At 63.8% G+C, this 26,899-nt stretch overlaps 4 protein-coding genes across 6 annotated transcripts; 2 read left to right on the forward strand and 2 right to left on the reverse strand.

The window, feature by feature from the left end:
- The first annotated feature begins 97 nt into the window (after positions 1 to 97).
- Positions 98 to 6,426, forward strand: RUVBL2 (RuvB like AAA ATPase 2). 3 transcript variants are annotated; one of them, XM_040596499.1, is made up of 15 exons: positions 98 to 161; positions 1,430 to 1,478; positions 1,622 to 1,677; positions 1,780 to 1,921; positions 2,021 to 2,150; positions 2,257 to 2,323; positions 2,416 to 2,522; positions 3,654 to 3,747; positions 3,839 to 3,962; positions 4,200 to 4,294; positions 4,372 to 4,490; positions 4,586 to 4,705; positions 5,197 to 5,326; positions 5,711 to 5,825; positions 6,343 to 6,426. In XM_040596499.1, the coding sequence occupies exons 4-15, from the start codon at positions 1,792 to 1,794 to the stop codon at positions 6,366 to 6,368; spliced, it is 1,257 nt and encodes a 418-aa protein (XP_040452433.1). In that variant the 5' UTR covers positions 98 to 161; positions 1,430 to 1,478; positions 1,622 to 1,677; positions 1,780 to 1,791; the 3' UTR covers positions 6,369 to 6,426. The 3 variants fall into 3 exon arrangements, with proteins under 3 accessions (XP_040452433.1, XP_040452430.1, XP_040452431.1); XM_040596496.1 differs by lacking the exon at positions 98 to 161 and adding an exon at positions 409 to 500; XM_040596497.1 differs by lacking the exon at positions 98 to 161 and adding an exon at positions 409 to 500 and having other exon boundaries at positions 5,711 to 5,820.
- LOC121089333 (bifunctional polynucleotide phosphatase/kinase-like) lies at positions 6,422 to 12,384 on the reverse strand. Its single transcript, XM_040596500.1, is given in 17 exon segments — positions 6,422 to 6,616; positions 6,857 to 6,918; positions 7,038 to 7,125; positions 7,261 to 7,370; positions 7,445 to 7,506; positions 7,855 to 7,951; positions 8,031 to 8,123; positions 8,607 to 8,677; positions 8,919 to 8,967; positions 9,439 to 9,510; positions 9,629 to 9,736; positions 10,255 to 10,312; positions 10,416 to 10,495; positions 10,621 to 10,776; positions 10,778 to 10,903; positions 11,430 to 11,476; positions 12,042 to 12,384. Coding segments are annotated over 17 exon segments (1,527 nt in total). The 5' UTR covers positions 12,160 to 12,384; the 3' UTR covers positions 6,422 to 6,486.
- Positions 12,385 to 12,996: 612 nt separating this feature from the next.
- Positions 12,997 to 18,733, reverse strand: LOC121089397 (potassium voltage-gated channel subfamily A member 7-like). The gene is made up of 3 exons (XM_040596600.1): positions 18,166 to 18,733; positions 15,240 to 15,994; positions 12,997 to 13,129 (listed from the first exon to the last, which is right to left on the reverse strand). Exons 1-3 carry the CDS (start codon positions 18,682 to 18,684, stop codon positions 12,997 to 12,999), a joined length of 1,407 nt encoding a protein of 468 aa, XP_040452534.1. The 5' UTR covers positions 18,685 to 18,733.
- A 2,059-nt stretch (positions 18,734 to 20,792) lies between these two features.
- Positions 20,793 to 25,911, forward strand: LOC121089287 (U1 small nuclear ribonucleoprotein 70 kDa-like). The gene is given in 9 exon segments (XM_040596418.1): positions 20,793 to 20,916; positions 21,645 to 21,802; positions 21,886 to 21,900; positions 21,902 to 21,949; positions 22,269 to 22,323; positions 22,417 to 22,481; positions 22,848 to 22,910; positions 23,005 to 23,086; positions 25,200 to 25,911. Coding segments are annotated over 8 exon segments (732 nt in total). The 5' UTR covers positions 20,793 to 20,916; positions 21,645 to 21,655; the 3' UTR covers positions 25,457 to 25,911.
- The last annotated feature ends 988 nt before the right edge of the window (positions 25,912 to 26,899 follow it).

The following is a 26,899-nucleotide window of genomic DNA, read 5'->3' on the forward strand; positions in this document are numbered from 1 at the left end:
GATTAGGCGGCTGTGGGGCAGCCTATGGAGCAACTTACGAAGCAGCTATAGGGCTGCTTATGTTGTGCTTATGGGGCAGGTTATGAGTCTTCTATGGGGCAGGCAGAGGCTATAGCACCTTCTGTGGGGTACCTGTGGGGCAGGCTATAGGGCAGCTCGAGGTGGGCAATGGAGTAGCTGCAGTGCGGGTTTTGGGGCAGCTATGGCGCTGGATGTGGGGCTGTGCCGTAGCTATGTGGTAGGCTGGCCCTATGGGGCGGCTCTGGGGCACCTATGGGGCAGCTGTGGGGCAGCGCTGGTGCTCGCTGCGGGGCAGCTGCCCCCCGCCCAAGGAGTCCGTGGCGGTACTGGATGACCGCGCACAATCGAGACGCACCGCCAGAGCGGCCGCTTCCCCCCCTCCCCACTCCCGCCCCCCCGTTTCCCGCCGTGCGCCACTTCCGGCGTGCGCCAGGAGAGCGCGAGGGCAGCGCGGGGCAGGCGGCGCCATGGCAACGGCGGTGCGGCGGGGGAGGGGGGGGGGTCCTGAGGGGCCGGGGGGGATTTGGGGGGGGGTCCTGAGGGGATCGGGGAGTCCTGAGCGGCTCAGGGGGCTCCTGAGGTGCCGGGGGGGGATTTGGGGGGGGTGGTCCTGAGGGGCCGGGGGGGGTTGGCGGGCAGCCGTGAGGGGATCGGGGGTCCTAACGGGCCGAGAGGGGATTTGGGGAGGGTCCTGAGGGGATCGGGGGGTCCTGAGGAACCGGGAGCGGATCGGGGGGCGTCCCGACGGATGAGGGGGGTCCTGAGGGGCCAGGGTGGATGGGGGGGGGCGTCATGAGAGGATTGAGGAGACCGGAGTGTGTTCGGGGGGTCCTGAGGGGATCGGGGGGACCTGAGGAGCCGGGGGGGTGTTCGGGGGGGGGGTCCCATGGGGATGGGGGGGGTCTTGAGGGGCCAGGGTGGATGAGGGAGGGTGCCCTGAGAGGATCGAGCGGGCCGGAGCGGGTTCGGGGGGTGTCCTGAGGGGATCGGGGGGACCTGAGAGGCTGTGGGAGACTGGGGGAGAATTGTGAGGGGTTGGGGGGGGCTCTGAGGGGACCGGGGGTGATTTCAGGGTGGTGCTGAGGGGATGGGGGGGGTCTACGAGGGCATCCTGAGGAGACAGGGGGCTCCAGGGGACTGGGAAGGATTTGAGGGGGGCTCTGAGGGGCTGGGGGGGGATTTGGGGGGGTGTCTTTGGCGATGCAAGGACCCTAAAAGGCTTGGGGGGGCCTTGAGCTACTTGGGGGGGGTGAATAGACTGGGGGGGGGGTGGTATCAGTGGGGCAGGAAAAAAAAGGAGGGGGCTGATTTGAGTGGTCAGGAGGGGCTAGGGGGGGTACTAGGAGAAGGGGGAGGATTTAGGGGAGTCCCTGGTCCCCCCTCATCCCTTCCCCCCACCTTCCCCCAGACTCCCAAAGTGCCGGAGGTCCGTGACGTGACCAGGATCGAGCGCATCGGTGAGTGACTAAGAGGGGGTCTCTGGGGGGGGTGGAGGGAGCAGGGTCCCACCACCCTTTGGGCCCCTCCCCCTGCTTTTGGGGCCCTCCTCCTGCTTTGTGCTCTCCCTTAACTCCCCAGTTTCCCACCCCCTAATCTCCAGGCGCCCACTCCCACATCCGCGGCCTTGGACTGGACGATGCCCTGGAGCCCCGGCAGGTAACAGGGACACAGGGTGACACCCTGGGGGGGAGGTGGTTAATTTAGGGGTGCACCCCCCTCCCTGAACCCCTTTTACACCCGTGCACACACCCCCTGCAGGTTTCCCAGGGGATGGTGGGACAATTGGCAGCTCGTCGCGCCGCCGGCGTCATTTTGGAGATGATTAAAGAAGGAAAAATTGCGGGCAGAGCCGTTCTCATTGCTGGCCAACCCGGCACCGGAAAAACCGCCATCGCCATGGGTCCGGCAAGCACTGCCCGCCCCTGCCCCCCACCCCAGCAGTGTTGGCACCCCCTGAGATGTCACCAAATGTCCTGTCTGTGTGTGTCCCCCCCTTCAGGGATGGCGCAGGCGTTGGGTCCCGACACCCCTTTCACCGCCATTGCTGGCAGCGAGATTTTTTCCTTGGAAATGAGCCGCACTGAAGCACTGACCCAGGCGTTCCGCCGTTCCATTGGCGTCCGCATCAAGTTAGGGTCCCCCCCACCCATTTTGGGGTCTTTTCCCTCGATTTCGGGGTCCCCCTCTTGTTTTTGGTCTCCCCATGTGCATTTTTGTCATGTTAATTATCTGCAGGGAAGAGACAGAGATCATCGAAGGTGAAGTGGTGGAGATCCAAATCGATCGGCCGGCAACCGGCACGGTGAGGGGTCTCAGCCGCTCTCCCCAGCACCCCAAAATCCTTGTCAGCCTGCCCCCAAAATAATCTGCATGCCCTCCCCCGGCTGCTCACAGGGTACCAAGGTGGGGAAGCTGACACTAAAGACGACGGAGATGGAAACAATTTATGATCTGGGGACTAAAATGATCGAGTCGCTGACCAAAGAGAAGGTGCAAGCAGGGTGAGTGAGGGGAGGGGCCAAAATTGGGGAGGGGGGAGCACCGTGAAACTTGGGGGGGGGGGCTCTGAGGTAGGGTGGGGCAACCTGGAAATTGAGGTAGGGAGCCTGGAATGGATTTAAAAATGGCAAAATGGGGTGTGGGGAGGTGAAATGGGGTGTGGGGACCTCCAAATGGGGCAGCAGGACCCTGAAATTGGGGGGGAGGGGCACCCAAAATGGATCCCCATGTGGGGGGGTGGGCTCTGAAACCAGTGGGCACCCCAGAGAGGGGGGGGGAGGGTGCGAAGTGGGGTGATGGAAGTGGAGGATGGGGTGAAAAGCTTCAAAATGGGGTAAAATTTTGATTTTAGTAGGTGGTGTGGGAATGGCAGTGAAAGGGCTGGAAATTGGGGTAAAAGGACCTGAAAATGGGGTGAAAACCCCCCAAAATGGTGAAAGCGTTTGAAAACGGGCTGAAGAAACCTCAAATGGGTTGAGAAACACCCACAGGTGGCATCAAAACCCCTGAAGTCAAGCAAAGAAAAGTTAAAATAGCAGAAAGTCTCTGAAAATGTGGTGAAACCCCAGAAAATGTGGTAAAAAAGGGCTAAATCTTGTGGAAAACCCCAAAAAACAGGTTGGAAAAGCTCCAAAATGTTGTTAAAGAGCCTGAAAATGGGGTTGAAAGCTTCAAAAGGGGGAAAAAAACACAGAAATGGGGTGGAAAAGTGCCCAAAATGGCTGAAAAGGCCTGAAAATGGCTAAAATCTCTTAAAGCAAAAAAGCTCAGAAAAAGGTTAAAAAAATAGGGAAATAGAATGAGAAAATGTACAAATGGAGTGAAAAAAACCCAGAGTGGGCAAAATCCCTGAAAATGGGGGGAAGGAGGTCTATAAAGGGGGGTGAAACGCTCATTTTGGAGGGAAAACGCCTGTTTTCAGGTGCGACCCACTGTCGAGTTACGGGATCACATGGGAGGGATGTGAAGGGACCCAGACCTGGGGTGAAAACCTGCAAAATAGGGCAAAAAAAGCTGTGAAATGGGTAAAAAGAGACTGAGTGGGGTGGGGGGATGGGGAGGCCCTCCCCGGGGGACCCCAGGATGAGGGGGGGCACCCCAAAATAAGGCTGGTGTCCCCCCTGCCCCCCCAGCGACGTCATCACCATCGACAAGGCGACGGGGAAGATCTCCAAGCTGGGTCGCTCCTTCACCCGGGCGCGGGACTACGACGCCATGGGCTCCCAGGTGGGGCTGGGGGGGGGGGGCGCGCTATGGGGGGCAGGGGGATGTTTGGGGGCACCTCTGAACCCCCTTTTTTGTGTCCTCCCCCTTGCAGACGAAGTTTGTGCAGTGCCCCGACGGGGAGCTGCAGAAGCGGAAGGAGGTGGTGCACACCGTGTCGCTGCATGAGATCGACGTCATCAACAGCCGGACCCAGGGCTTCCTTGCGCTCTTCTCGGGTACACCCCACGGCTGCACCCCCAACCCCTCCCCCCGACCTCCCCCCAGCCCCACGCTACCTCCTCTAGGCCACCCGTAGCCCCTCTCAGGCCTCCCATAGCCACTCTCGGCCCCTCATCACCAACCCCAGCCCCCCGTAACCCATCTCCAGCTCCTTGCAACTTCCCCCAGCCCCCCATAACCCCCCCCCCTTAGACCCCCCAGCTCCCCATAAACCCCCAACTCCCCCCCCCCAGGTGACACAGGGGAGATCAAGACGGAGGTGCGGGAGCAGATCAACGCCAAGGTGGCCGAGTGGCGTGAGGAAGGCAAAGCTGAAGTCATCCCCGGGGTGAGCCAGGAAACCTCGGGGGGAGCTGGGGGGCCCCCCAGGACCCCCCTAACCCCCCCCTGTGTGGCCCCCCCCAGGTTTTGTTCATTGATGAGGTTCACATGTTGGATATCGAGTGTTTTTCTTTCCTCAACCGGGCGCTGGAGAGTGACATGGCACCCGTCCTCATCATGGCCACCAACCGTGGTATCACCCGGTAGGAGGCGCTTTTTTTGGGGGGGGGGGGCGTGGGGGGATTTGGGGTGCAGGTGACCACCCCTGACCCCCCTTCTGCCCCCCTTCACCCCCAAGGATTCGGGGAACCAACTACCAGAGTCCCCACGGGCTCCCCATTGATCTCCTCGACCGGCTGCTCATCATCTCCACCGCACCCTACAGCGACAAGGAGACCAAGCAGATCCTCAAGATAAGGTGGAAGCACCCCCAACCCCCCCCTGCACCCCACACATTGCCCCTGTGCCCCACAGGGCACCCCCAGACCCACCCCCCCTCCAGGTGCCCCAGGGGTTGGGGGAGTCCCTTGGGTACTCCCTGACACCCCCCTGGGTGCCCCCTAATACAGCTGGGTGCCTCCCAACATGCCTCAGGTGCCCCCCTGACCCCCTCAGATGCCCCTCGGTGCCCCCCTGACCCCCCCAAGGTGCCCCTCATTGCTCCTGAGTGCCCCCCCCAACACCCCTGGGTGCTCCTTATCTCTTTTGGGTGTCCCCAACACCTTGGGGTGCCCCTGGGGTACCCCGTAACCCCCCCAGGGTGCCCCTCAAACACCTTCAAGACCCCCCCCAGCTCCCCCCAGCCACCCACCTGGGTGCCCCTTGACACCCCTGGGTGCCTCCTAATCCCCTCAATGTGGCCCCCAACACCTGCTCCCCCCCCCCCCATCCTTTGGGGTGCCCCTCAAGGTGCGAGGAGGAGGATGTGGAGATGACGGAAGACGCTTACTCGGTGCTGACACGCATCGGGTTGGAGACATCACTGCGTTATGCCATCCAGCTCATCACCGCCGCCAGCCTGGTGGCCCGCAAGCGCAAGGTGGGGGGCTGGGCGGCAGGGGGGGCGGGGCACGGGGAGGGAGCTGGGGTACTCCCTGTGGGGGGACGGGGTCCCCTGAAGCATGGGGTGGGACGTGCAGGGGTTTTGGAGGAGCTGGGAAGGGGGAGCAAAGGTCTTGAGGTGTCTGGGGGGGGGGGGGTTTATGGGTTCTGTGGGGATTTGGGGGCCCCCAGATGAATGGGGGAGCTTTGGGGGGGGCGGGGGAAGTGGGCTTTCAATTGGGTGCCCCCAGATTCATGGGGGAGCTGGGATGGTTCTTGTGGAGGTTTGGGGGGGCTGTGGGTGTTGGGGGGTGGGTAGGGGTCCCATGAGGATTTGGGGCCGCCCCTCCCCCCTTACACTGCCCCCTCCGGGCCTCCCCAGGGGGCCGAGGTGCAGGTGGAGGACATCAAGCGCGTTTACTCGCTGTTCCTGGATGAGTCCCGCTCCACCCAGTACATGCGGGAGTACCAGGAGGCCTTCCTCTTCAACGAGCTGAGTGAGGGCGGGGGGCGCGGGGGGGGGGGGGCACGGAGGACCTGGGGGGCGTCACAGGGCAGGGGGGGCGAACCTGAGGGCCATGGGGGGATGGACAGACCTGGGGGACACCCAGTACATGTGGGAGTACCAGGAGGCCTTCCCCTTCAGTGAGCTGAGTGGGGGTGGGGTCACGGGGGGACCTGGGGGGGGGGCGGGCACAGGAGACCTGGGGGACACAGGGTGGGCAGGGGGACACGGCAGGGGACACTGGAGGGGATTTGGAGGGGGGCACCTGGGATGGGGAAATGGGGGGGGACAGAGGAAGGGGATTTGGGGGGGATGGGGGATGTGAGGTTGGGAAAAGGGGGGACAGGGTGTGGGGGGACACAGGGCAGGGGGGACAGGGGACGAGGGGGGGGGGGGCGGGGCACAGGGACGTGGTGGAGGGACACAGGGAGGGGGTGGGGCACCGCGGGGAGGAGGGGGGGATATGGGGACACCAGGGGGGGTCCCTGACTGTGTCTCCCCTCCCCCAGAGGGTGAAACCATGGAAACGCCGTGACCCTCCCCCGCCTCACCCCTCCTCTGCTTTGTAAAATAAACCCTCGTTTGGAGCCGGATGCCTGGGGGTGGGGGAGGGGCGGCACCTTTATTGGGGGAGGGGTGGGGGAGGGGGTGTCTCATCCGTCGCTGAACTGGTGGAAGAGGCGGCGGCGCCGGGGGTCGCTGGGGTCCCCGAACCGGGGGACGAAGGGGACACGCAGGACCTGGGTGAAGCCCTCGGCGGGGGAGGGGGCAATAAAGCGGCTCCTGGGAGGGGAGGGGTGGGGAAAGGGGTAAAACCAAGAGCATTTGGGTCAGAGGTGGTGGCTGTGAGTGCCCCCCCCCTCCCCGAACCCCCCAACCGCCGCGGACCCCCCCCAAAGCACCCCTAGACCCCTCCAACCCACCCTGGGCTACCCACATACGCCCCGGGCTGCCCAAATGACCCCCAGAGCCCCCCAAACCTTCCAGGGACCCCCTCAGGGACCCCCCAGGCTCCCTCCTCACTTGTAGCCGTGCAGGACGACATCGGTGACAGGGACGTGGCCGCTCTCCGTCATATCCCGAAACTATTTTGTTTTGGGGGAGACACAACAAATAAAAGTGGGTTCATGGGTGCTGGGGCTCAGCCCCCCCCCACCCCACAGGGGGGCTCAGGACCCCCCAGCTCCCCCCACATGCCCCTCACCCGGCAGTTGTGTCGCGCCTGCTCCAGGCTGGCGGTGAAGTGGAGGCAGCGACAGGGGACGGCGGCGGCGCGGGCACAGTCCACGTACCTGGGGGGGGGAAGGGGACAAGGGGGGGGGGGAAGGGGACAAGGGGGGGGGGGAAGGGGACAAGGGGGGGGGGTCAGTGAGGTCCCCCAAACTCCTGGGGGTCCCAAAGAGTCTCTCCTCCCCCCACTGACTCACCGCTGTCGCGATTCGGGGTCGGGATTGGTGTTGTCGACGGCCACAGGGTGGCCCTGGGCCAGGGCAGCCTCGCAGGCGGCCACGCATCGCTGCCAGGAGCCCAGTGTGTCCTGGGGTCACACAGGGGTCAGCAGGGGTCACGAGGGTCAGCAGGGGACCCCAATCCCCCCAGGCCCCCTCTCACCCGGTTGACGTAGGCATAGCCTGCCGGGATGAAGTGGGTCTTCAGGAAGGTTGACTTGCCGGCTGTGGGGGTCAGAGGTCACAGTTAGGGTCAGAGGTCACAGTTGGGGTCAAGACAGGGATTAAGGTAGTTGCATCTGGAGATCAGAGATCACGTTTAGGTATCAAGAGCCAGGGTTGAAGGTCAGGGTAGGAGACCAAAGATCAGGAACAGGCTCAAGGTTGGGGTCAGGTTGAGGTCAAGGGTCATGGTCTGGGGTCAGCTTGGGGTCAAGGGTCAGGCTGTAGTGGCAGGGTTGTGGTCAGGGTTGGAGGTCAGGGATCAGAGCTCAGCAAAAGAATTTAGGGACTCGGGGGCTCAGTGTTGGGGGGGCAGGAGGCACCACAGGTCAGAGGTCAGAGGTCACTCACCTCCAGGGAACCCGACAGCCACCACCACCTCGGGGCTGGTGGAGACCAGGGGGACATCTGGGGGCTCATAGAGCGGAGCCTCAGGGTCATAGTGGCGCTGTGGGGTCAGAGGTCAGAGTTCAAGGGTCAGAGGTCAGCCACAGGGGAGGCGGGAGACAGCTGGAGGGGTCACTCACGGGGTCAAAGGTCGGCAGGTTGAAGGGCGCAGGTGCCCAGCCCAGGAAGAATTCCTCCGGCGTGTGGAAGCGCAGCTCTGCGTTGAGGGCAAACTGGGGGGGACACAACACAGCACTAACTGGGGGCACTGGGAGCAAAGGGGGGGGATGTTGGGAGGGACTGGGAGCCCACGAGCAGCAACTGGGAGGGACTGGGAGCCCACTGGGAGGAACTGAAGATCCATACTGGGATGCACTGGGAACCCAGGAATTGAAGGGATCCTGTCAAAGATGGGGGTGCCCCTGAAAGAGTTATGGGGGGGCTGGGGTGCCCCAGGGGGGTTTAAGGGTCCCAGGGGGAGTCCTGAGGGCAGGTTGGGGGTCCCAGAGTGAGTCTGGGGGTCCGGGGGTAGGGGTTCTGGGAGGGGTTGGGGTCCCAGAGGGGGTTTGGGGGTCCCAAAGGAGGGTCTGGAGTCCCAGGGAATTTAGGGGGGGAGGGGGTGTTAGGGGTCCTAGGGTGGAATTGGGGGTCCCGGGGGGGGGGGATTTGGGGGGGTTGGGGGTCCCAGAGGGGTCCCGGGGGGGGGGGAGGCATACCAGCCGGTCGCTGCAGGAGAAATCCTTCTTCTTGCGCCCAGGGGCCCAGTTCGGGGGGCGCCCAGCAGCATCTGGGGGGTGGGGCAAGAAAAAGGGGCTGAGGGGGGTCCCCACCCCCCCCCCAGGACACCAAAACACCCCAGGCCCCCCCCCCAGCACCCGAATGCAGCTGCAGTATCACCCCCACTCCCTGGGACTCCCTCCAAAGCCCCCTGGGCCCCTGAGGATCCCCCAAGGTGTCCTGGGACCCTCCCCATCCCCCCCCCCCACACTTCCCCCAAGACCTCCTCAGGACCCCCCAGCTCCACTCACCCCCCACGTAGAAGCTGTCAGGCACCGATACCGTCACGTCCTCATTTGCCTGGGGGAGACCCCAAAACCAGTGTCCCCACTACATTCCAGTGCCCCTCAATTCGCCCCAGTGCCCCCCAGCAGCCCCCAGTGCTCCTCAGTGGCCCTCAGCAGCTCCCAGTCCCCCTGAGCAGCTCCCAGTGCTCTCCAGTCTCCCCGAGCAGCTCCCAGTGCTCTCCAGTCTCCCCAAGCAGCTCCCAGTGCTCTCCAGTCCCCTCGAGCAGCTCCCAGTGCCTCCCCAGTGACCCCCAGCAGCTCCCAGCGCTCTCCACTCCCTCCAAACAGCTCCCAATGCCCCGCCCAGAGCTTCTAGTGCCCTCCCAGTATCCCTCCTCAGTTCCCAGTACCCCCACCCAGATCCCAATGACCTTCCAGTGCCCCCCAGCACCCACTCCCCTCCAGTTCCCAGTATGCCCCCCAGGTCCCAGAGCCCTCCCAGTACCCCCCAGCAGCTCCCAGCACGCTCCCAGTGGCCCCCCACCTCCTCGCAGAGATGATCCCACATCCCGAGCACGGGTTTCCGATAGATCCCCGGCCCCGTCGCCACCAGCACCTATTTTTGGGGAGTGAGGTTAAACAGTTGAGGGGGACCCCCTCCAACCCCTGGGGGGTTCCCCTGAACCTGGGGGGGGCAGGGGGGCCCCCACGACCCCGGGGTGGTGTCCGCTGACCTGGAAGGGCACCCCCAGCCGCTCCGTGACTGCCTCCACCTTGGCCTTGAAGTCGTGGGGCCGCAGGCGGCCGCGGGAGATGCCCAGCTGGTTGGTGAAGATGACGAGCTGGGGAGGGGGCAAAAAGGGGGGGGCAGTAAAGTTTGGTGGGGGGCTGAGAATTCAGTGGGGTTTGAGGGGGGCCTGGAAGGCTGGGGAGGGGAGCAGAGGTGGGGTTGGGAGTGGGCATGAGGTTCCAGACGGAGCTGGAGGGGTGCAGGAGGGTTGACAGTGGGGTTTGGGGGTCCCTGGGGGGATGCAGTGGGGTTTGGGGGGGGGCTCAGGGGGGGCCTGAGGGGCCAGTGGGGTTTGGGGGGTGTCAGTGGGATTTGAGGGGACCCTGGGGGGGTTGGGAAGATCCCAGGGCAGCTGCAAGGGTGTAGTCGGGCACTGGGGGGCTCAGTGGGGTTTGGGGGGCCCTGGGGGGGGGTCAGTGGGGTTTGGGGGGGGGGGGGTGTCTTGTTTGAATCCCAGGGGAGCTGGAGGAGATTAGCAGAGTCCTGGGGGGAACGGTGGTGATCTGGGGGGTCAGTGAGATTTGGGGGGCCCTGAGGGGTCTGGGGGGGCTCCTGGGGGGAGCGCCGTACTTTATACCCATCGTTGTGCAGCTGCTTCAGCTTCTTGGGAATCTCTGGGTACAAAATCCTGTGGAAAAAGGAACAAAAAAAAAAGGAGGCCGTGCCTCAAAATGGCACCCAAGAGCCACACACCCTGCACCCCCCCAGGACTCCCCAAAACTCCCCCTCACCTCCAGTCCTCAGGGCTAGTGGGAAACACCTTCCCCGACTTGGTGGTGATGAGCGTCCCATCCAGGTCAAACCCAGCAATCTGGGGGGGCAGGGGGAGTTCAAGGGGGGCTCCAAAAAACAGGGGGGTCCCAGGGAGGTGGGGACCACCCCCCCAGGAAAAAGAAAACCCCCAAAATGTTAGGGAACCCCCAAAGGGGGGTGTACCTGAGCGCTGGGCAGGATGCCAGGGGCAGTGAAGATGAGGAGGGAGCCATGCTGGTCCCAGGCACCACGGGTGGGTGTCAGGGACTTGAGGGGGCCCCTTCGTGGTGCGGGGGGGGCTGGGGGGGGGGCTGGCAGGGCGTTTGGGTGCTCGGGGGGACCCCTCGAAGTGCAGCTGGTAGGGGTAGAGCCCGTTCACCAAGCAGAGGGTCTGCCCGGGGCGCAGGGTGGCGCGACCCCCCCGTCCCAGCGCTACGCCCTCCACAGAAGTTGGGTTCACACCTCGCTGCGGGGGGGGGGCCAGCATCAGTGGGGAGCCTCCAAAACCCCCTGGGGTCCCCCATCCCCCCCCAGATTCTCTAAGGAGCCCCTCCAACTGCCCCCAGAACCCCTTCCTCAGCTGCCTCAAGCTGCCCCCTAAATCCCCCTGAGCCCTCCCCAGAATTGCTGAGACCCCTAAGTGCCCCCCCAAAATAGCTCCTGGGCCTCCCCCAACCCCCCCAGGGACCCCCCAAGCCCCCTGCCAACATCCCAGGGCCCCCACAACAACTTCCTTAACCCTTCAGTGTCCTCCCCACACCTTCTCAAGTCCCGCCCCCAACCTCCCAAACCCCCATAACCCCCTGCCAGGGCTCGCCTAAACACCCCCAGGGACCCCCCATACCCCCAAGGGCACCCCTAAACCCCCCAGTCCCCCCACCAACATCCCAGATACACCCCAAACCCTCCAGGGCCTCCCTAAACCCCTTCAGCCCCCTCCGCCAACACCCCAGGGACCCCCCAAAAGCCTCCAGGGAGCCCCCAGCCCCCACCTGGATGACAAGCGCTGTGCCCTCGGTGTAGTTGGCCACAATCTCCACTGCAAAGGGCGAGGAGTAAGAAATTAGGGACCCTGGACCCCCCCCACCAAACATGGGGGATAAGAGGGGGCACTTGGAGGGAGGTAACTTCGGGATCCTGGGGAGGCCCAGGGAGCATGGGGGGACCTCAGGGCTGGGGGTCCTGGGGGGGATCTCAGTGTCCAGGCCCAGGGGGGCTGGGGGCTCCCGTGGGGGTCCGGGGCCTTCTTGGGGCGGAGGGGGGTGTGTGTTTCCTGGAGGTGCCCGGGGCCGGGGGGTCCTGGAAGCTTCTCGGGGCAGGGGGTCTGGGGGCTGCCCGGGAGATCCGGTGTCCCAGACCTGGGCCCAGGGGGTCTGGAGGCTTCCCGGAGAATGAGGGTGGATCTAGGGGCTCCCGGGGGGAGTCTGGGGGCAGCCCGGGGGGGTAGGGGAGCGGTAGCCCTGGGGGCTTCCCGAGAGATCCAGTGTCCCGGGGGGGGTCAGGGGGCGCCCGGAGGGGGGGCTGGGGGCCGTCTGTGGGCTTCCCGGGAGACTTGGTGTCCCGAGCCTGAGCCCAGGGGGTCTGTGGGTCCCGGGGAGCCGCACCCTGCCCACGGGAGCACTTGCGGTCGGTGAGGCCGGTGAGTGGCCCCCGGCCCAGCACCACGACCCGGCCATCGGGCAGCGACACCGGCCCGCCCGCGCCGCGCAGCTCCGCCCGCATCGCGCCGGAAGTGACGCCGGCCCGGCGGCACCACCCCTTCCGGCTTCGGCCCACGCCCCTTCCGGCCGGCCAACCAGGACCCGTCCTGTGCGCCAACTCCGCCCCTTCCGGGCCGCCAACTCCGCCTTTTCAGGGCCCAATAAAGTATGTTCCGGTCCTCCAATTCCGCCCCTTGCTGTCCTCCAACTCCTCCCCTTCCGGTCCTCCAACTCTGGCTCTTCCAGTCCTCCAACTCCTCCCTTTCCTGTCCTCCAACTCCACCCTTTCCTGTCCGTGAACACAGACCATTCCAGTTCTCCAACTCCACCCTTTCCGGCCATCCAATCCACTATGTTCCGGTCCTCCAACTCCGCCCTTTCCAATCATCCAACTCAATCTCTTCCGGTCCTCCAATCCCGCCCTTTCCGGTCCTCCAACCCCGGCTCTTCCGGTCTTCAACACAATCTCTTCCGATGTTCCAACGCCACTTTTTGGTCCTCCAGGTCCACCCTTTTTGGTCCTACAACCCCGCCCTTTCCGGTCCTCCAACTAATCCCTTTCCGGTCCTCCAACTCCGCCTCGTCCGGTCCTCCAGCTCCGCCTCTTCCGGTCCTGCAGTTCAGCCGTTTCCAGTCATTCAACTCTACATTTTCCAGTCCTCCAACTACGCCTCTTCTGGTCCTCCCACTCCGCCCTTTCCGGTCCTCCAACTCCGCCTTTTCCTGTCCCCAACTCAGCTCTTTTCCGGTTCCCAGGCCTGTATTTCCCGGTCCTCCAGCTCCGCCCCTTTCAGTTTTCCAACTCCGCCTCTTCCGGCCTCCAATCATTAATTTTTCTGGGCCTCCAACTCCTCCTCTTTCAGTCCTCCAACCCCGCCTCTTCCGGGAGTTGCTCGCGCTCTTCCAGCCCCGCCTCCTCCGCGGGGGGGCGCCACGTCGCCCCCTGGCGGCCGGAGGAGCCCTCGGTCCTCTGGGGGGAGGACTGGTGCGAACTGGAAGGGACTGGGGGAAACTGGGAGGGACTGGGGGAAACTGGGAGGGACGGGGAGGGGAATGGAAGGGACGGGGGGAACTGGGAGGGACTGGGGAAAGGGCTGGGATTGACTGGGGGAGCACTGGGGGGAATTAAAAGGAACTGGGAGAGTTGCGGGGACTGAGAAGGACTGGGAGAGACTGGGGGCATAGGGAAGGACTGGGAGAGACAGGCGAGGGACTGGGGACGCACTGGGGGGACTGGGAAGGACTGGGAGGGACTGGAGAGGCACTGGGGTGAACTGGGAGAGACTGGGAACGCACTGGAGGGGACTAGGAAGACTGGAAAGGACTGGGAGGGCCTGGGGGGCCTGGGAAAGACTGGGGGGTCACTGGGGCAAACTGGGAGAGACTGGGAATGCACTGCAGGGGCACTGGGGGACTGGGAAGGACTGGAAGAGACTGGGGGAACTGGGAAGGACTGGGAGAGACTGGGGAGGGACTGGGTTGGCACTGGGGGACTGGGAAGGACCTGGGGGGAGTGGGGGGACTGAGGACTGGGAGAGGCTGGGGGAGCATTGGAGGTGTTGGGACTCACGCTGGGAGAGGGGCACTGGGAGGGACTGGTTTGACTGGTTTGAGGCACTGGGGGGGAGGCTGGGGGGGAAGGGGAGCTCCAGGCACTTGGGGGTCACCCCTCCCCCCCTCCCCCAAGGGCCCCAGGCGTCCAGCTGCCCTGGCCCCGCCCCCCCCCCCCTCCCGACGTCTGGGTCCCCTAAATATAACCCTGCAGCCTCAGCAGGGGCAGAGCCAGGTCAGGCTGGGGCTCGTACAAAGGTCCCCGTGACCCCCCAGCCTCGCACGAGGACCCTCGTGACCCCCCCAGCCCCACGAGGGCTCCCGTACCCCCCCACACCTGTCGCAAGAACCCTCGTGACACCCCTGGCTTCGCACAAAAACACTTGTGACCCCCCCAGTCCTCATACGAGGGTCCCTGTGACCCCCCGTCTGCCACCAACTGTCACCTTTATTGGCCCGGGGGCCACCACGAGTGCAGGGGACACCCGCTGTCACCATCACCCCCACGCTCCCTGCCCCCCCCCGGGCACACACAGACACACGCTCGTGCGATGCACGAGGGCCCGTGCAGGATCAGGTTCCCAAATGCCACCGCGGCCACGGCGAAACCCAAGAAGGTGCCCGGGGTGGGGGGTGGGGGCGGGGGTAGGGCACAACAAGGGAGGGGGCAGGGTGCTGGCCTGAGCCAGCTGGGTGGGGGTCACTGTGTGTCCTCGTGCACCCCTTGTATGTCCTCGTGCATCCTCATGCAGCCATGGGCACGCTGACATGTCCTCGTGCACCCCTCATGCGTCCTCGTGCAGCTGTGGGCACAGCGGCGTGTCCTCGTGCATCCTCATGCACACTCGTGTGTCCTCGCGTGTCCTCGTGCACCCTCATGCACCCGCATTTGTCCTTTGGCAGCCTTGTGCACCCTTGTTTGTCCTCGTGCACTCTCGTGCACCCTCGTGCACCCTTATCGAGTCCTCGTGCGCCTTTGTGCAGCCCAGTTTGTTCTCGTGCGTCCTTGTACCACCCCGCTGAGTCCTCATGCACGCTCACTTGTCCTCGTGCGCCCTCTCACGCCCTTGTGCATCCCCCTTTGTGTGGTGCACGCTTGTGTGCCCACACTTGTCCTCGTGCAGCCTCGTGTGTCCTCGTGCAGCCTCGTGCGTCCTTGTGCACCCTCGTTTGTCCTTGTGCACCCTTGTACACCCCTGCGTGCCCTTGGGTGGCCCCGTTAGTCCTCGTGCATCCTTGTGCACCCTCATATGTCCTCGTGCATCCTCCTGTGCCCTTGCACGACCCTGTTAGTCCTCGTGCCCCCTCAATTGTCCTCGTGCCCCCTTGTGACCCCTCATATGTCCTCGCGCATCCTCGTGCACCCTCATGTGGCATCCTTTGTCCTCGTGCATGCTCGTCCCCCTCGCTCATCCTAGTGCCCCCACCCCATCACCCCACCACCCTACACCCCGCCCCCCGCCATCACACCTGGGTGACCAACCTCCCCGGCCACCCCTGCCCCCCCCCTGCATCCCCGTCCACCAGCTCCTCCCCCCCCCCCCCCCCCGCCCCCCCCCTTGTGGTGTGTCAGGAGGGGAGGGGGAGGGGGGGTGGCGGGGGCAGGGGGGGGTGGGGGTGTACTCACCCCCTTCCTCCCCCCTCAGCTCCCGCCGGTAGAAGTAGCTGAAGTTGGAGACGATGACGGGGACGGGCAGGGAGATGGTGAGGACCCCGGCGATGGCGCAGAGGGACCCCACCAGCTTCCCCCCCACGGTGACGGGGGCCATGTCCCCGTAGCCCACTGTGGTCATGGTGACCACAGCCCACCAGAAGGCCTGCGGGATGGAGGTGAAGGAGGTGGAAGGGTCTTCGGCCTCCGCGAAGTAGACGGCGCTGGAGAAGAGGACAATGCCGATGAGGAGGAAGAAGATGAGCAGCCCCAGCTCCCTCATGCTGGCGCGCAGGGTTTGCCCCAAGATCTGCAGCCCGGTGGAATGGCGGGACAGCTTGAACACCCGGAACACCCGCACCAAGCGGATGACGCGGAGGATGGCGAGGGACATGGCGGGCTGGCCGATGCCGCGCTGCTGCGCCAGCTCCGTGCCCAGGGCGATGAAGTAGGGAGCGATGGCCACCAGGTCGATGAGGTTCATGGCGTTGCGGAAGAAGGCGGCCTTGCTGGGGCTGGCCAGGAGGCGCACCAAGAGCTCCAGGGAGAACCAGCAGATGCAGATAGTTTCCACCACAAAGAAAGGATCAGTCAGGCCGCCGCGGGGCGATGGTGGGGAGGAAGCACTGACGTTGGTGGAGGTGGGCGCTGGGGGCTGGGGATGGAGATAGGGGTGGGTGAGGGGGTGGAGGGGGGGGTGGATGTCAGGGGGTGGTGGAGGGGGTTAGAGGCCACCCAGATCCCGAGATTCACCACCCACCATGGGTTAATGGAGGTTCCAGTCCACCCAGACCCCTGGGTCCACCACCCCCATAGGTTAATGGGGGTTCCAGCCTACCCAGACCCCTGGGTCCACCACCCACCATGGGTTAATGGAGGTTCCAACCCACCCAGACCCCGAGATCCACCACCCACCATGGGTTAATGGGAGTTCCAGCCCATCCAGACCCCTGGGTCCACCACCCACCATGGGCTAATGGGCGTTCCAGCCCACCCAGACCTTGAGATATAACACCCACCATGGATTAATGGGGGTTCCTGCCCACCCGGGTGGTTGGGTGGCCTCTCTGGTGTGCTGGAGGGGGAATTGAGGCCACCCAGACCCTGAGTCCCATGGCTGTGACCCAGGAGAAGGAGGAGGAAGAAGAGGAGGAAGAGGAGAAGGCCATAGGGGGCCAAAGGCAGTGGTGGTGGTGGAGGAGGAGGAAGAAGAAAAGAAGGAAGAGGAAGACAAGGAGGAACAGAAAACAGAAGAGTAAAGTGATGAAGATAAGGAGAAGAAAAATGAAGGGCTGGAAGAAAAGGGACTGAGGTGATGAGAAAGAAGAATGGGGGTGTAGGAAAGACGAGAGAAAGGAGAGGAACGATGATGATGAGGGTGGTGAGGAAGCTGGAAGAAGAAAGGAGATGATAAAAATGAGGAGGAGAAAAAAAGATGAGGGAAGATGATGAGGGTGGTGAGGATGGTCGTGATGAGCAAGATATTCAGAAAAATGAGGAGGAGGAGGGTGAAGAGGAGGAACAGGAAAAGGAGAAAGGTGGAGAAGGGTGTGAGGAGAATAATAAAGGTGAAGATGATGATGCTAAGGAAAATGAAGAGAAGAAAGAAAATGGAAAGGACGATGAGGGTGATGGTGATGAGATGGTTGAAGGCGTTGATGATGATGGACATGATGAGGTTGGGGACAAAAAGGAAAAAGGAGACAGAGGTGGAGAAAGGTGATGATAAGGAAGGTGAAGATGGTGATGATGAAGATAATGGGAATGGTGATGAAGATGGTGAGGATGTTGAGGACAATGAAGGTGAGGAAAATTTTGGGAGGAGTCATTGGCAGTGAGGGGTCCCTGCTGGGCTGGAAACTGAGGCAGGGGCTCCAGGTAGGAGGAGGAGGAGGAAGAGGAGGAGGAGGAGGAGTGTGTGGGGGGGATTGACAGAAAGGGTAGGAATGAGGAAGAGGAAGTTGAGGATGATGAGGTGGCAGATGGTGAGGAGAATTATGAGAAGAAAAAAGTAGAGAAGATGGAGGAAAATGAGAAGGAGAATGACAACAAGAAAGAGGAAAAGGAGGAAAACAAAGAAGAGGTCAGGGATGATAATACTGGTGAGGGTGTGAGAGTGAAGGTGAGGATGATGAGGATGAAGAAGATGAGAAAGATGAAGATGGTGATGGTGAGGAGGAGATGATGAACATGGGGGGTGGTGGCAACGGTAAGGGTGGTGAGGATGGTGAAGGTGGAGGTGGTGGGGGTGACAGTGACAGTCATGAGGTAGAGGATGGTGAGGATGATGGTAAGAGTAATGGTGAGAATGATGAAGGTGGGAATGCTGAAGGTGAGGGTGGCAGGGCTGAGGATACCAAGGGTGGTGAGGATGAGGATGGTGAAGATGACGAGGATGAGGATGGTGAGTGTGGTAGGGGTGAGAATGATAACGTTGGGAATCATAAGGGTGAGGATGCAGATGGTGAGGATGCAGATGGTGAGGATGAAGATGGTGAGGATGAAGGGGATGGGGCTGAGGATGCCAAGGATGGTGGGGATGAAGGGTAATGAGGATGGTGGGGATGAGGATCATAAGGATGAGGATGGTGAGCATGAGGAGGGTGAGGCTAAGGATACTGAGGATGGCGAGGATGAGGATGGTGGGTCTGAGGATCGTAAGGATGAGGATGGAAGGAATGGGGATGGTGAGGGTGGTGAAGATGAGGATGGTGAGGGTGAGGATGATGAGGATGGTGAGGATGAGGAGGGTGAGGCTAAGGACACCGAGGATGGCGATGACGATGATGGTGAGAAGGAAGACCCCCACCGCCAACTGCGACTCACCTGAGCAGACCCCTCCCCTCCGGCCCGGAACTGTGGCAGGGTCTCCAAGCAGAAGACCACGATGGAGATGAGGATGATGAGGACGGAGAAGAAGGCCACGGCGCGGGCGGCCGGCGAGCTCTCGGGGTGCTCACACAATAACCAGGCGCGTCGCTGCAACCGGCCCCTGGGCAAGGGTTGGGCCACCTCCACACCGAAGCCTTCGGCCTCGCGGAGCCTTCCCTCGGCTTCAGCACCCAGCTGGTAGAAGCGCAACTCTTCCAAGAAGACGTCCAAGGGGACATCAGGGGGGCGGCGGAGGCGCCCCCCAGACTGGTAGTAGTAGAGGACGGCGCCAAAGGCTCCGCGGTGGCGGTCGAAGAAGTACTCGCGGCGCTGGGGGTCGAAGTAGCGCCGGCAGCGGCGGGGGTCGCCCAGGAGGGTGTCGGGGAACCGCAGGAGGGTGCGCCCCAAGGTTTCGAAGCGACGTCCCGCCACGTTGATGGCCACCCGTTCGCAGCAGCCCACCAGCTCCCCCATGCCCGGGGGGTCCCCGGGGAGGGGGATGGAGGGGGAGGATGGAGCTGAAGGCAGCGTGAAGGGGGTGTGGGGCGCTCTAGGGAGGTGGGGGGACTCGAAAGTCTTGGGCGTCTACGGCGTTGGGGGACCTCAAGGTCCTTGGGGGTCTCTACAGCGTTGGGGGACCCTGAAAATCTTGAGGGTCTACGATGTTGGGGGACTTTAAGGTCCTTGGGGGTCTCTACAGTTTTAGGAGTCTCTACAGCATTGGGGGACCCCAAAACTCTTGGGGATCTCTACAGCATTGAGGGACCTCAAGGTCCTTGAGGGTCTCTACAACATTGGGGGATCCCAAAACTCTTGGGAATCTACAGCGTTGGGGGACCTCAAGGTCCTTGGGGGTCTCTACAGTCTTAGGGGACCCCAAAACTCTTGGGGGTCCCTACGATGTTGGGGGACCTCAGGGTCCTTGGGGTCCCTATGGTGGGGGGAGCCCCCCAAATTCTTGGGGGTCTACAGCATTGGGGGACCTCAAGGTCCTTGGAGTTCTCTACAGCGTTGGGGGACCCTCTGGGGGTCCCTGCAGCAGGGGGGCACCCCCTGAACTCTTGGGGGTCCCACGGGGACCCTACACCTCTGGGGGACCCTCAAGGTCCTTGGGGGTCCCTCGGGGACCCTGCAGGTATGGGGTGCCCCCTAAAATCTCGGGGATCCCACAGGGACCCTACAGCATGGAAGGCCCCTCAAGGTCCTTGGGGATCCTACAGGGCTCCTACGGCACTAGGAGACCTCCAAAGTCCCTAGGGGTCCCACAGGGTCCCTCCTGTGTCACCAGGTGTCCCCCCCCGATCCCTCCAGGGTCCCCCAGACCCCCTGTGGCTGTGAGTCTCCTGTCACTGGGTTCCCCCAAACCTGCTGTCCCCCATCACTGCTGTCCCCAGCCCCCCTGAGTCCCTGTCACTGGGGTGTCCCCTTGTCACCGGGTGTCCCCAACCCCTGTCACTGCTGTCCCCAAGCCCCCCGTCCCCCATCACAGGGTGTCCCCCCCTGTCACCGGGTGTCCCCCTCTCTCACCAGGGTGTCCCCAACCCCTGTCCCCTGTCACCAGCTGTCACCCTCTGTCACCAGGGTGTCCCCAACCCCTGTCCCCTGTCACTGGGTGTCACCCCTGGTCACCAGGGTGTCCCCAACCGCCTGTCCCCCGTCACTGAGTGTCCCCAACCCCTGTCCTTATGTGTCCCACTCTGTCACCAGGGTGTCCCCAGCCCCTGTCCCGTCACCGGTTGTGACCCCCCCCTCAGTGGGTGTCCCCCCCCCTCAGCGGGTGTCCCCCCCTGTCACCAGGGTGTCCCCAACCCCCGTCACCGGGTGTCCCCAACCCCTGTCCCCCGTCACCGGGTGTCCCCGACCCCGCCGTCCCGCTGTCACCGGCGCTGTCCTGTAAACAGGGTGGCCCTGCGGTGTCGGGTTCCCCCCCGCTGGCTAAAAATAACGGGGTAGGGGGGGGGGGGGGTGCCTGGGTCCTCCCGGGCCCTCCCCCCCGTCACTGGGTGTCCCCAGGGGGGGAGGGGACCCCAGGAGGGGACCCAGGTGCTGGGGTTGTGTCACACTCCCGCATGGCAGCACAGGGGGTGACACCCTGGTTGGTATGGCAGGGACAGGGGGTGACACCCTGGTTGCTATGGCAATGACAGAGGGTGACACCCTGGTTGTTATTGCAATGACACGGGATGACAGAATGGTTGCTATGGCAACGGCAGGGGGTGTCACCCTAGTTGCTATGGCAGGGACAGGGGGTGACACCCTGGTTGCTATGGGACAGCCAGGAGGGTGTCACCCTGGTTGCTATGGCAATGACACGGGGTGTCACCCGGTTGCTATGAGAAGGAGACAGAGTTGTCACCCCGGTTGCTATGGCAGGAACACGGGGTGTCCCCCTGTTGCTATGGCAACGGCACGGGGTGTCGTCCCCCCCCAGTTGCTCGGAGACCGCAAGGCCGCTGTCCCCGTTGCTATGGCGACGTCACCGCCCCCGTTGCTATGGCGAGAACTCTCCTCCGCCCCTTCCCCTCCCGCGGCGGAGGGATCTCTGACGCACCACCCTGCTCCGCCTCCCAGTGACCCCGCCCCCCTCTGGCTCCGCCCCCTGCGCAGCGAGTTCCGGCTCCCGCCGCGGCGCTGCGGTCGCGCATGCGCAGAGGCGCGCGGAGCGGCCAGGCCGGAGCGGGCGGAGGGAGCGCGAGCGCCCGGGGGGTCCGTGGGGGAGGGAGAGGGGTGTCACGTGGGGGTGGGCGTGGGGGGGAGGGGAAGGGACCCGTGATGGGGGGGGGGGGGATGGGGGGGGGGGGGGAAATGGGGCCTGGAGGGGGCGGGAAGGGCCCCGTGACGGGAAGGGCCCCGGTGTGGGCCGGGGGGGCCTGGTGTGGGGGGGCTGGGGGGCCTGGTGTGGGGCTGGGGGCCTGGTGCGTGCCTGGGAGTGCTGGTGTGGGGCTGGGGGCGGCTGTGAGTGTCCATTGTGGGCCTGGTGGGCCTGGTGTGGGGGGGCTGGGGGGCCTGGTGTGGGGCTGGGGGGGTCTGTGAGTGTCCATTGTGGGGCTGGGGGGGCCTGTGGGGGTCTGGTGTGGGCTAGGGGTGGTCTGGGGGCCCCGGTGTGAGGCTGGGGGGGCTGGGTTTGGGGATGTGGTGGTCCAGTGTGGGTCTGGCGGGGGCTGGAGGGCCTGGTGTGGGGATGGGGGGGTCTGCTTGGGGTTAGGGGGGTCTGGGAGGATTGATGTGGGGCTGGGGGGGCCCGGCGTGGGGTTATGGTGCATGGGGTTATGGGGGTGTGGGGGGCTTTGTATGGGGCTTCATGGGGGTGCCTGTGGGGTTTCGGGGGGTAGGATGGTGGGATTCCTCATCAGCAGGGGGGTGTTTGGGGTGTCGGGGGGGGTTGGGAGTATCAGGGGGGTTTGGGGGTGCTCACCCCCCTCTTGCCCCCCCAGACTGCCCCAAGATGACGCAGTTCCTGCCCCCCAACCTGCTGGCGCTCTTCGCCCCCCGCGACCCCATCCCTTACCTGCCCCCCCTGGAGAAGCTCCCCCACGAGAAACACCACAACCAGCCCTACAGCGGCATCGCTCCCTACATCCGCGAATTTGAGGTGCCCCCCCGCGACCCCCCCCAAACCCCTGTACCCCACTAACCCCCCCTAGCCCCCCTATCTCACCCCACATCCCCCCACAGGATCCTCGTGACGCCCCCCCCGCCAACCCGTGCTGAGACACGGGAGGAGCGCATGGAGCGGAAGGTATGTCTGGACACCCCCACGCCCCCCGAATAGGGTGCAGACCCCTCCCCGTGGGACTGGGAGTGATGGGGGGGGTCCCCAAAACTGGTAGTAAGGCCTCCCCGAATCTTGGCAGCTTTTCCCCGATGCAGGGCTCTGGCTGTGGGGCACAGGTTTGGCTCTCTTGTTCCCCCCTCACATTTTAGGGGATTCCTCTGGGTTTTGGGGAGCCCTTTTGGATATTTGTGGGACCCCCCCTGAGTTTTGGGGGGCTGTAGGAGGAGCCTCTGAGTCCGGGGGCTTCCCTGGGGTCATCCCCCACCTTTGTCGCCCCCAACAGAGGCGGGAGAAGATCGAGCGAAGGCAGCAAGAGGTTGAGACTGAGCTCAAGATGTGTAAGTTGAGGGGCTCTGAGGGGGGGCTAGGGGTTCCCCCCTTTTGTGCTGACTCCCCCTGACCCCCCCCTTTTCCTCTTCCCGCCCCCTCAGGGGACCCCCACAACGACCCCAACGCCCAAGGAGACGCCTTCAAAACCCTCTTCGTGGCCAGAGTGGTGAGTGCTGGGGCTGGGGGGGGTGGGTAGGACAGAGGGTGCCCCCCCCAGTCTTTGGGGGTCCTCCTTAACCTATGGGGACTCCTCCAACACTTGGGGCTCCTCCCAATTTTTTGGGCCCCCACTGTGAGGCTCTCCCCAATGTTTTAGGCCTCCCCCAATCCCCACAGCCCCTCTCTGTGAGGCTGTCTCTAATCTGGGGGGCTCTTCCCAATTCTGGGGGTTTCCCCTAATTTATGGGGGTCTCTTTAGTCTTGGGGGTCCTCTGTAATTTGTGGGGGTCCCCCCAGTCTGTGAGGTTTCCCCCAGTCCCCGGGACCCCCCTGTTTTGGGGACACACATGCACACGCTTCTTCACCCTGGCAGAACTATGACACGACAGAGTCGAAGCTGCGACGCGAATTCGAGGTCTACGGCCCCATCAAGCGGGTGAGTGCGGGGGTTACTCCCCACCCAACACCCCCCTAAGCAACACCCACTCTTGGGGTGATGCCTGGCGCCTGTTCTTACCCCCTATCTTTAGATCTATATGGTCTACAACAAGCGCTCTGGGAAGCCCCGTGGCTACGCCTTCATCGAGTACGAGCACGAGCGGGATATGCACTGTGAGTACCCCCGCCGCAACACCCTTTTCCCCCCTACAACCGCATGTCCAACCTCTTAACCGCAACCGTGCGTTCCCTGGGTCCCTCCAGGGCCCGCGCTCCACAGGTAAGTACAACCAGGGGCAGGATGTACAGGCGGCCGAGGCTACAGGCGGCTGAGTCTGTAGGTGGTTAAGCTACAGGCAACCAAGGCTACCGGTGGCCGAGGCTACAGGCGACCAAGCTATAGGCAACCAAGGCTACAGGTGGCTAGGGGTACAGGTGGCCAAGGCTACCGACAGCCAAGGCTACAGGTGGCTAGGGCTACAGGCGTCCAAGCTGTAGGCAGGAAAGGCTGTAGGCGGCTAAGCTGTAGGTGGCCGGGGCTACAGGCGGCCAAGTCTACCGGTGGCTCAGCTATAGGCAACCAAGGCTACAGGCGGCCAACCCTACCAGCGGCAAGGGCTAAAGGCGGCTGGGGCTACAGGTGGCTAAGCTATAGGCAACCGATGCTACAGGTGGTGGCTGAGGCTACAGATGGCCAAGCTGTAGGTAGCCAAGGCTACAGGTAGCTGATGCTACAGGCAGCCAAGCTGTAGGTAACAGGTGGCTGCCCAAGCTGCAGGTGTTGGCCAGGGCTATGGGTGTTGGCTGAGGCTACAGGCAGCCAAGGCTACCGGTGGCTAAGCTGTAGGCAAGTGAGGGTCCAGGTGCTTAAGCTACAGGTAGCCAGGGCTACAGGCGGCAAAGGCTGTAGGTAACCGAGGCTATAGGTAGCCAAGGTGCAAGCGGTTGACCAGCTACAGGTGTCGGCCAAGGATGTATGCAGCCAGGCTACAGGCGGAAAAGGCTACCAGTAGCCAAGTTTACAAGCAGGCCAGGCTACAGGTGGCCAAGGCTACAGGTGGTGGGCAAAGCTACCAGTGGCCAAGCTACAGGCAACCGGGTTACACGTGCTGGCCAAGGCTACCTGGTGGCCAAGGCTACAGGTGTTGGCCAAGTTACAGGTGGCAGCCAAGGCTATAGGTGGTGGCCAGGCTACAGGTGGCTGAGGCTACGGGCAGCCAGGACTACAGGTAGCCAGCGCTACCCGTGGTGGCCAAGGCCACAGGCAGTAAGCAACCAAGGCTACTGGCAAACTACAGGCAGCCAACGCTCCAGGTGGCTACGGCTACAGGCAGCAGCAAAAATAGAGGTAGCTATGGCTGCAGCCTTCCAAGCCAAACTACAGGTGGTAGCCAGGACTACAGGCAACCAAACTACAGGCACTGGCTAAGGCTACCTGTGGCCAAACTACAGGCGGTGGCCAAGGCTACCGGTGGCCAAGGCAACAGGCAGCCAAGGCTACCGGTGGCCAAACTACAGGCAGCCAAGACTGGAGGTAGCTGAGGCTGTGGGCAGTGGCCAAGGCAGCAGGCAGTCAAGCTACAGGCAGTGGCCAAGGCTACTGGTGGCCAAACTACAGGCAGCCGAGGCTAGAGTCAGCCAAGGCTGTGGGCAGTGGCCAAGGCAACAGGCGGCCAAAGCAACAGGCAGCCAAGCTACAGGCGGTGGCCAAGGCAACAGGCAGTCAAGGCTACCGATGGCCAAAGTACAGGCAGCCAAGGCTAGAGTCAGCCGAGGCTGTGGGCAGTGGCCAAGGCAACAGGTGGCCAAGCTACAGGTGGTGGCCAAGGCAACAGGCAGCCAAGCTACAGGCGGTGGCCAAGGCTACCGGTGGCCAAACTACAGGCAGCTGAGGCTAGAGTCAGCCGAGGCTGTGGGCAGTGGCCAAGGCAACAGGCAGCCAAGCTACAGGCAGCAGCCAGGGCTACTGGTGGCCAAAGTACAGGCAGCCAAGGCTAGAGTTAGCCGAGGCTGTGGGCAGTGGCCAAGGCAACAGGCGGCCGAGCTACAGGCGGAGGGTCGGGAAGCGCCGCTCTCTCCTCTCACCCCCTCGGGGAGGGCGAACCGGGCTAAAATCCGGGGAAATCCAGCCTCGCCGCGCTACCGGTTGTAGGTCCGTGCGTTTACCGGCGGCCAACGGGATATTACCGGCGGCGGACGGGGGTGTTAACCGGCGGTTAAACGGTGTGGGGGGGGGACACCTGTTGCCGACCGGGGTTGTATTAACACTGTTTTATTGTCACTGCAGCCACCTTTCTGATGGCTTTTGCCACTGCTGGCTTGCAGCTGATCCTAGTGCTCCCCCTTCCAACACCTCAGTGTATGGTTGGTATAAGGGTTTGTATCTTGGTAAGACACGTTTCTAACCCCCCCCGCCACAAAATATCCCCGGGGGGGGGGGTTTCGGGGGGTCCCTGGAACCCCCCCAAACCTCACCCGTGGGCAAAAGAGGAGTTTGGGGGGACGGGGAGACGGGGAAGGACGCGCCGATCTCATCCCGGCTGAGCACGGGGTGAGGGAGGCTGCGTCGACCCCCCCTGTGGCTTTACAGCTGGGTGCCCCCCCCTCCAATTTACCTGACCCCCCCTTTATTGGGGGGGGGCTCCTCTTAGCCCCCCCAGCCCCATTTTACCCCCCACCCACCCAAGCGCGGGCAGGTAGACAGGGACCGAATCCCTGCCGGATTTCCCCCCCCCACCTCCCCGCACGGTCACGGCCTCAGTCTCCGCTGAGGTGGGGACACGTGACCCCCCATTTTTTGGGGGGGGGGCCCTAAAGGAGCCCCCCCACCCCTTAAGGGGGGGGGTAAGAAGGCAGGACACCCACCCCCCCCCAGCCACCCTATGTGCTTGTTGCTGCCCGAGGAGGAGGAGGAGAAAGGTGGGGGGGGGGGGGGCTGCAAGTGCCCCCTCCCCATGTGGGTGCCAGGGTGGTGGGGGTGCCCATGGCCCCCCCCCCCCCCCCAAAAAAATAAAATTGATCGGGGACCCCCCCCGTGAGCCTGGATGTTTGTGTAGGGTCTACAGCATCGCTCGGGGTGGGCAGGCCCCATAGTGGGTGGGGTCGGGTTTTGGGGGGGGGGGCTGAGCCCCCCCTGGGTTTGGGAAGTGACCCCCCCGGTCCCAGCGACCGTGGGGTGGGATGGGGGGGGGGGGGGGAAGGAGGGGGGGTATTTTAGGGGGGGCTGTGCCCCCCCAAGCCACCCGTGGGGTGGGGGGATGTGTGTGTGTGGGGGGTCCCCAGTGGGTGGGCGGCACCCCAGGGTGCGGGGGGGGGGGCAGGGGGTGTGATGAGGTAGGACGGGTCTCAGGTAAGGCCCCAGCGCCTGTCCAGGACCAGCATCATCCGGATGGGCCCCCCCCAGCCGAGGGGGGGGGACACGGACCCGCTCCCCCACCGCTCACCCCAGGACTTGTATGGGAGAGTTTTGAGGGGGGGAGGGGGATTCTGGGGGGGGGGAGGGGGGTGTCTGGTGGTGGGGGAGGGGGGGTCATGGGTTGGGGAGGGGGCCGCGTCCACCTGATGGTGCCTCATAGGGGGGCTTGGGTGCCCCCAGTCGTGGTGGGTGCCCCCCCCCCCCCCCCCAGATGTGGGGTGGGGGGTGGATGTGTTGGGGGGGGGGCGGGCCATGCAGGTAAGGCCACACTTTTGGGGTGACCCCCCCCCAAAACCAGGCTGGGGGTGTGTTTAATCTGCAGGTGGAGGGGGTGCCCCCCCCCCCTCAAATTGTGTGATGCTGGGGTAGGGAGGGACACACAAATTGGGGGGGGGGGCGGGGGTGGTGTCACCGCAATCCCTAACCTGCCTTTCCTTTGCAGCCGTGTTATTTTTTGGGGGAGGGGGGAAGGTGGCACCCCACTGTGCCCCCCCCCCCCCCCAGCCAGGGCAGCCGCAGCCCTGGGTGCTATCGGTGGTGGGTGGCAGCTTGGGGGGGAGGGGGGGTGTTGT

This window comes from Falco naumanni, chromosome 5, assembly GCF_017639655.2.
Source record: "Falco naumanni isolate bFalNau1 chromosome 5, bFalNau1.pat, whole genome shotgun sequence".
NCBI classification, from domain to species: domain Eukaryota; kingdom Metazoa; phylum Chordata; class Aves; order Falconiformes; family Falconidae; genus Falco; species Falco naumanni.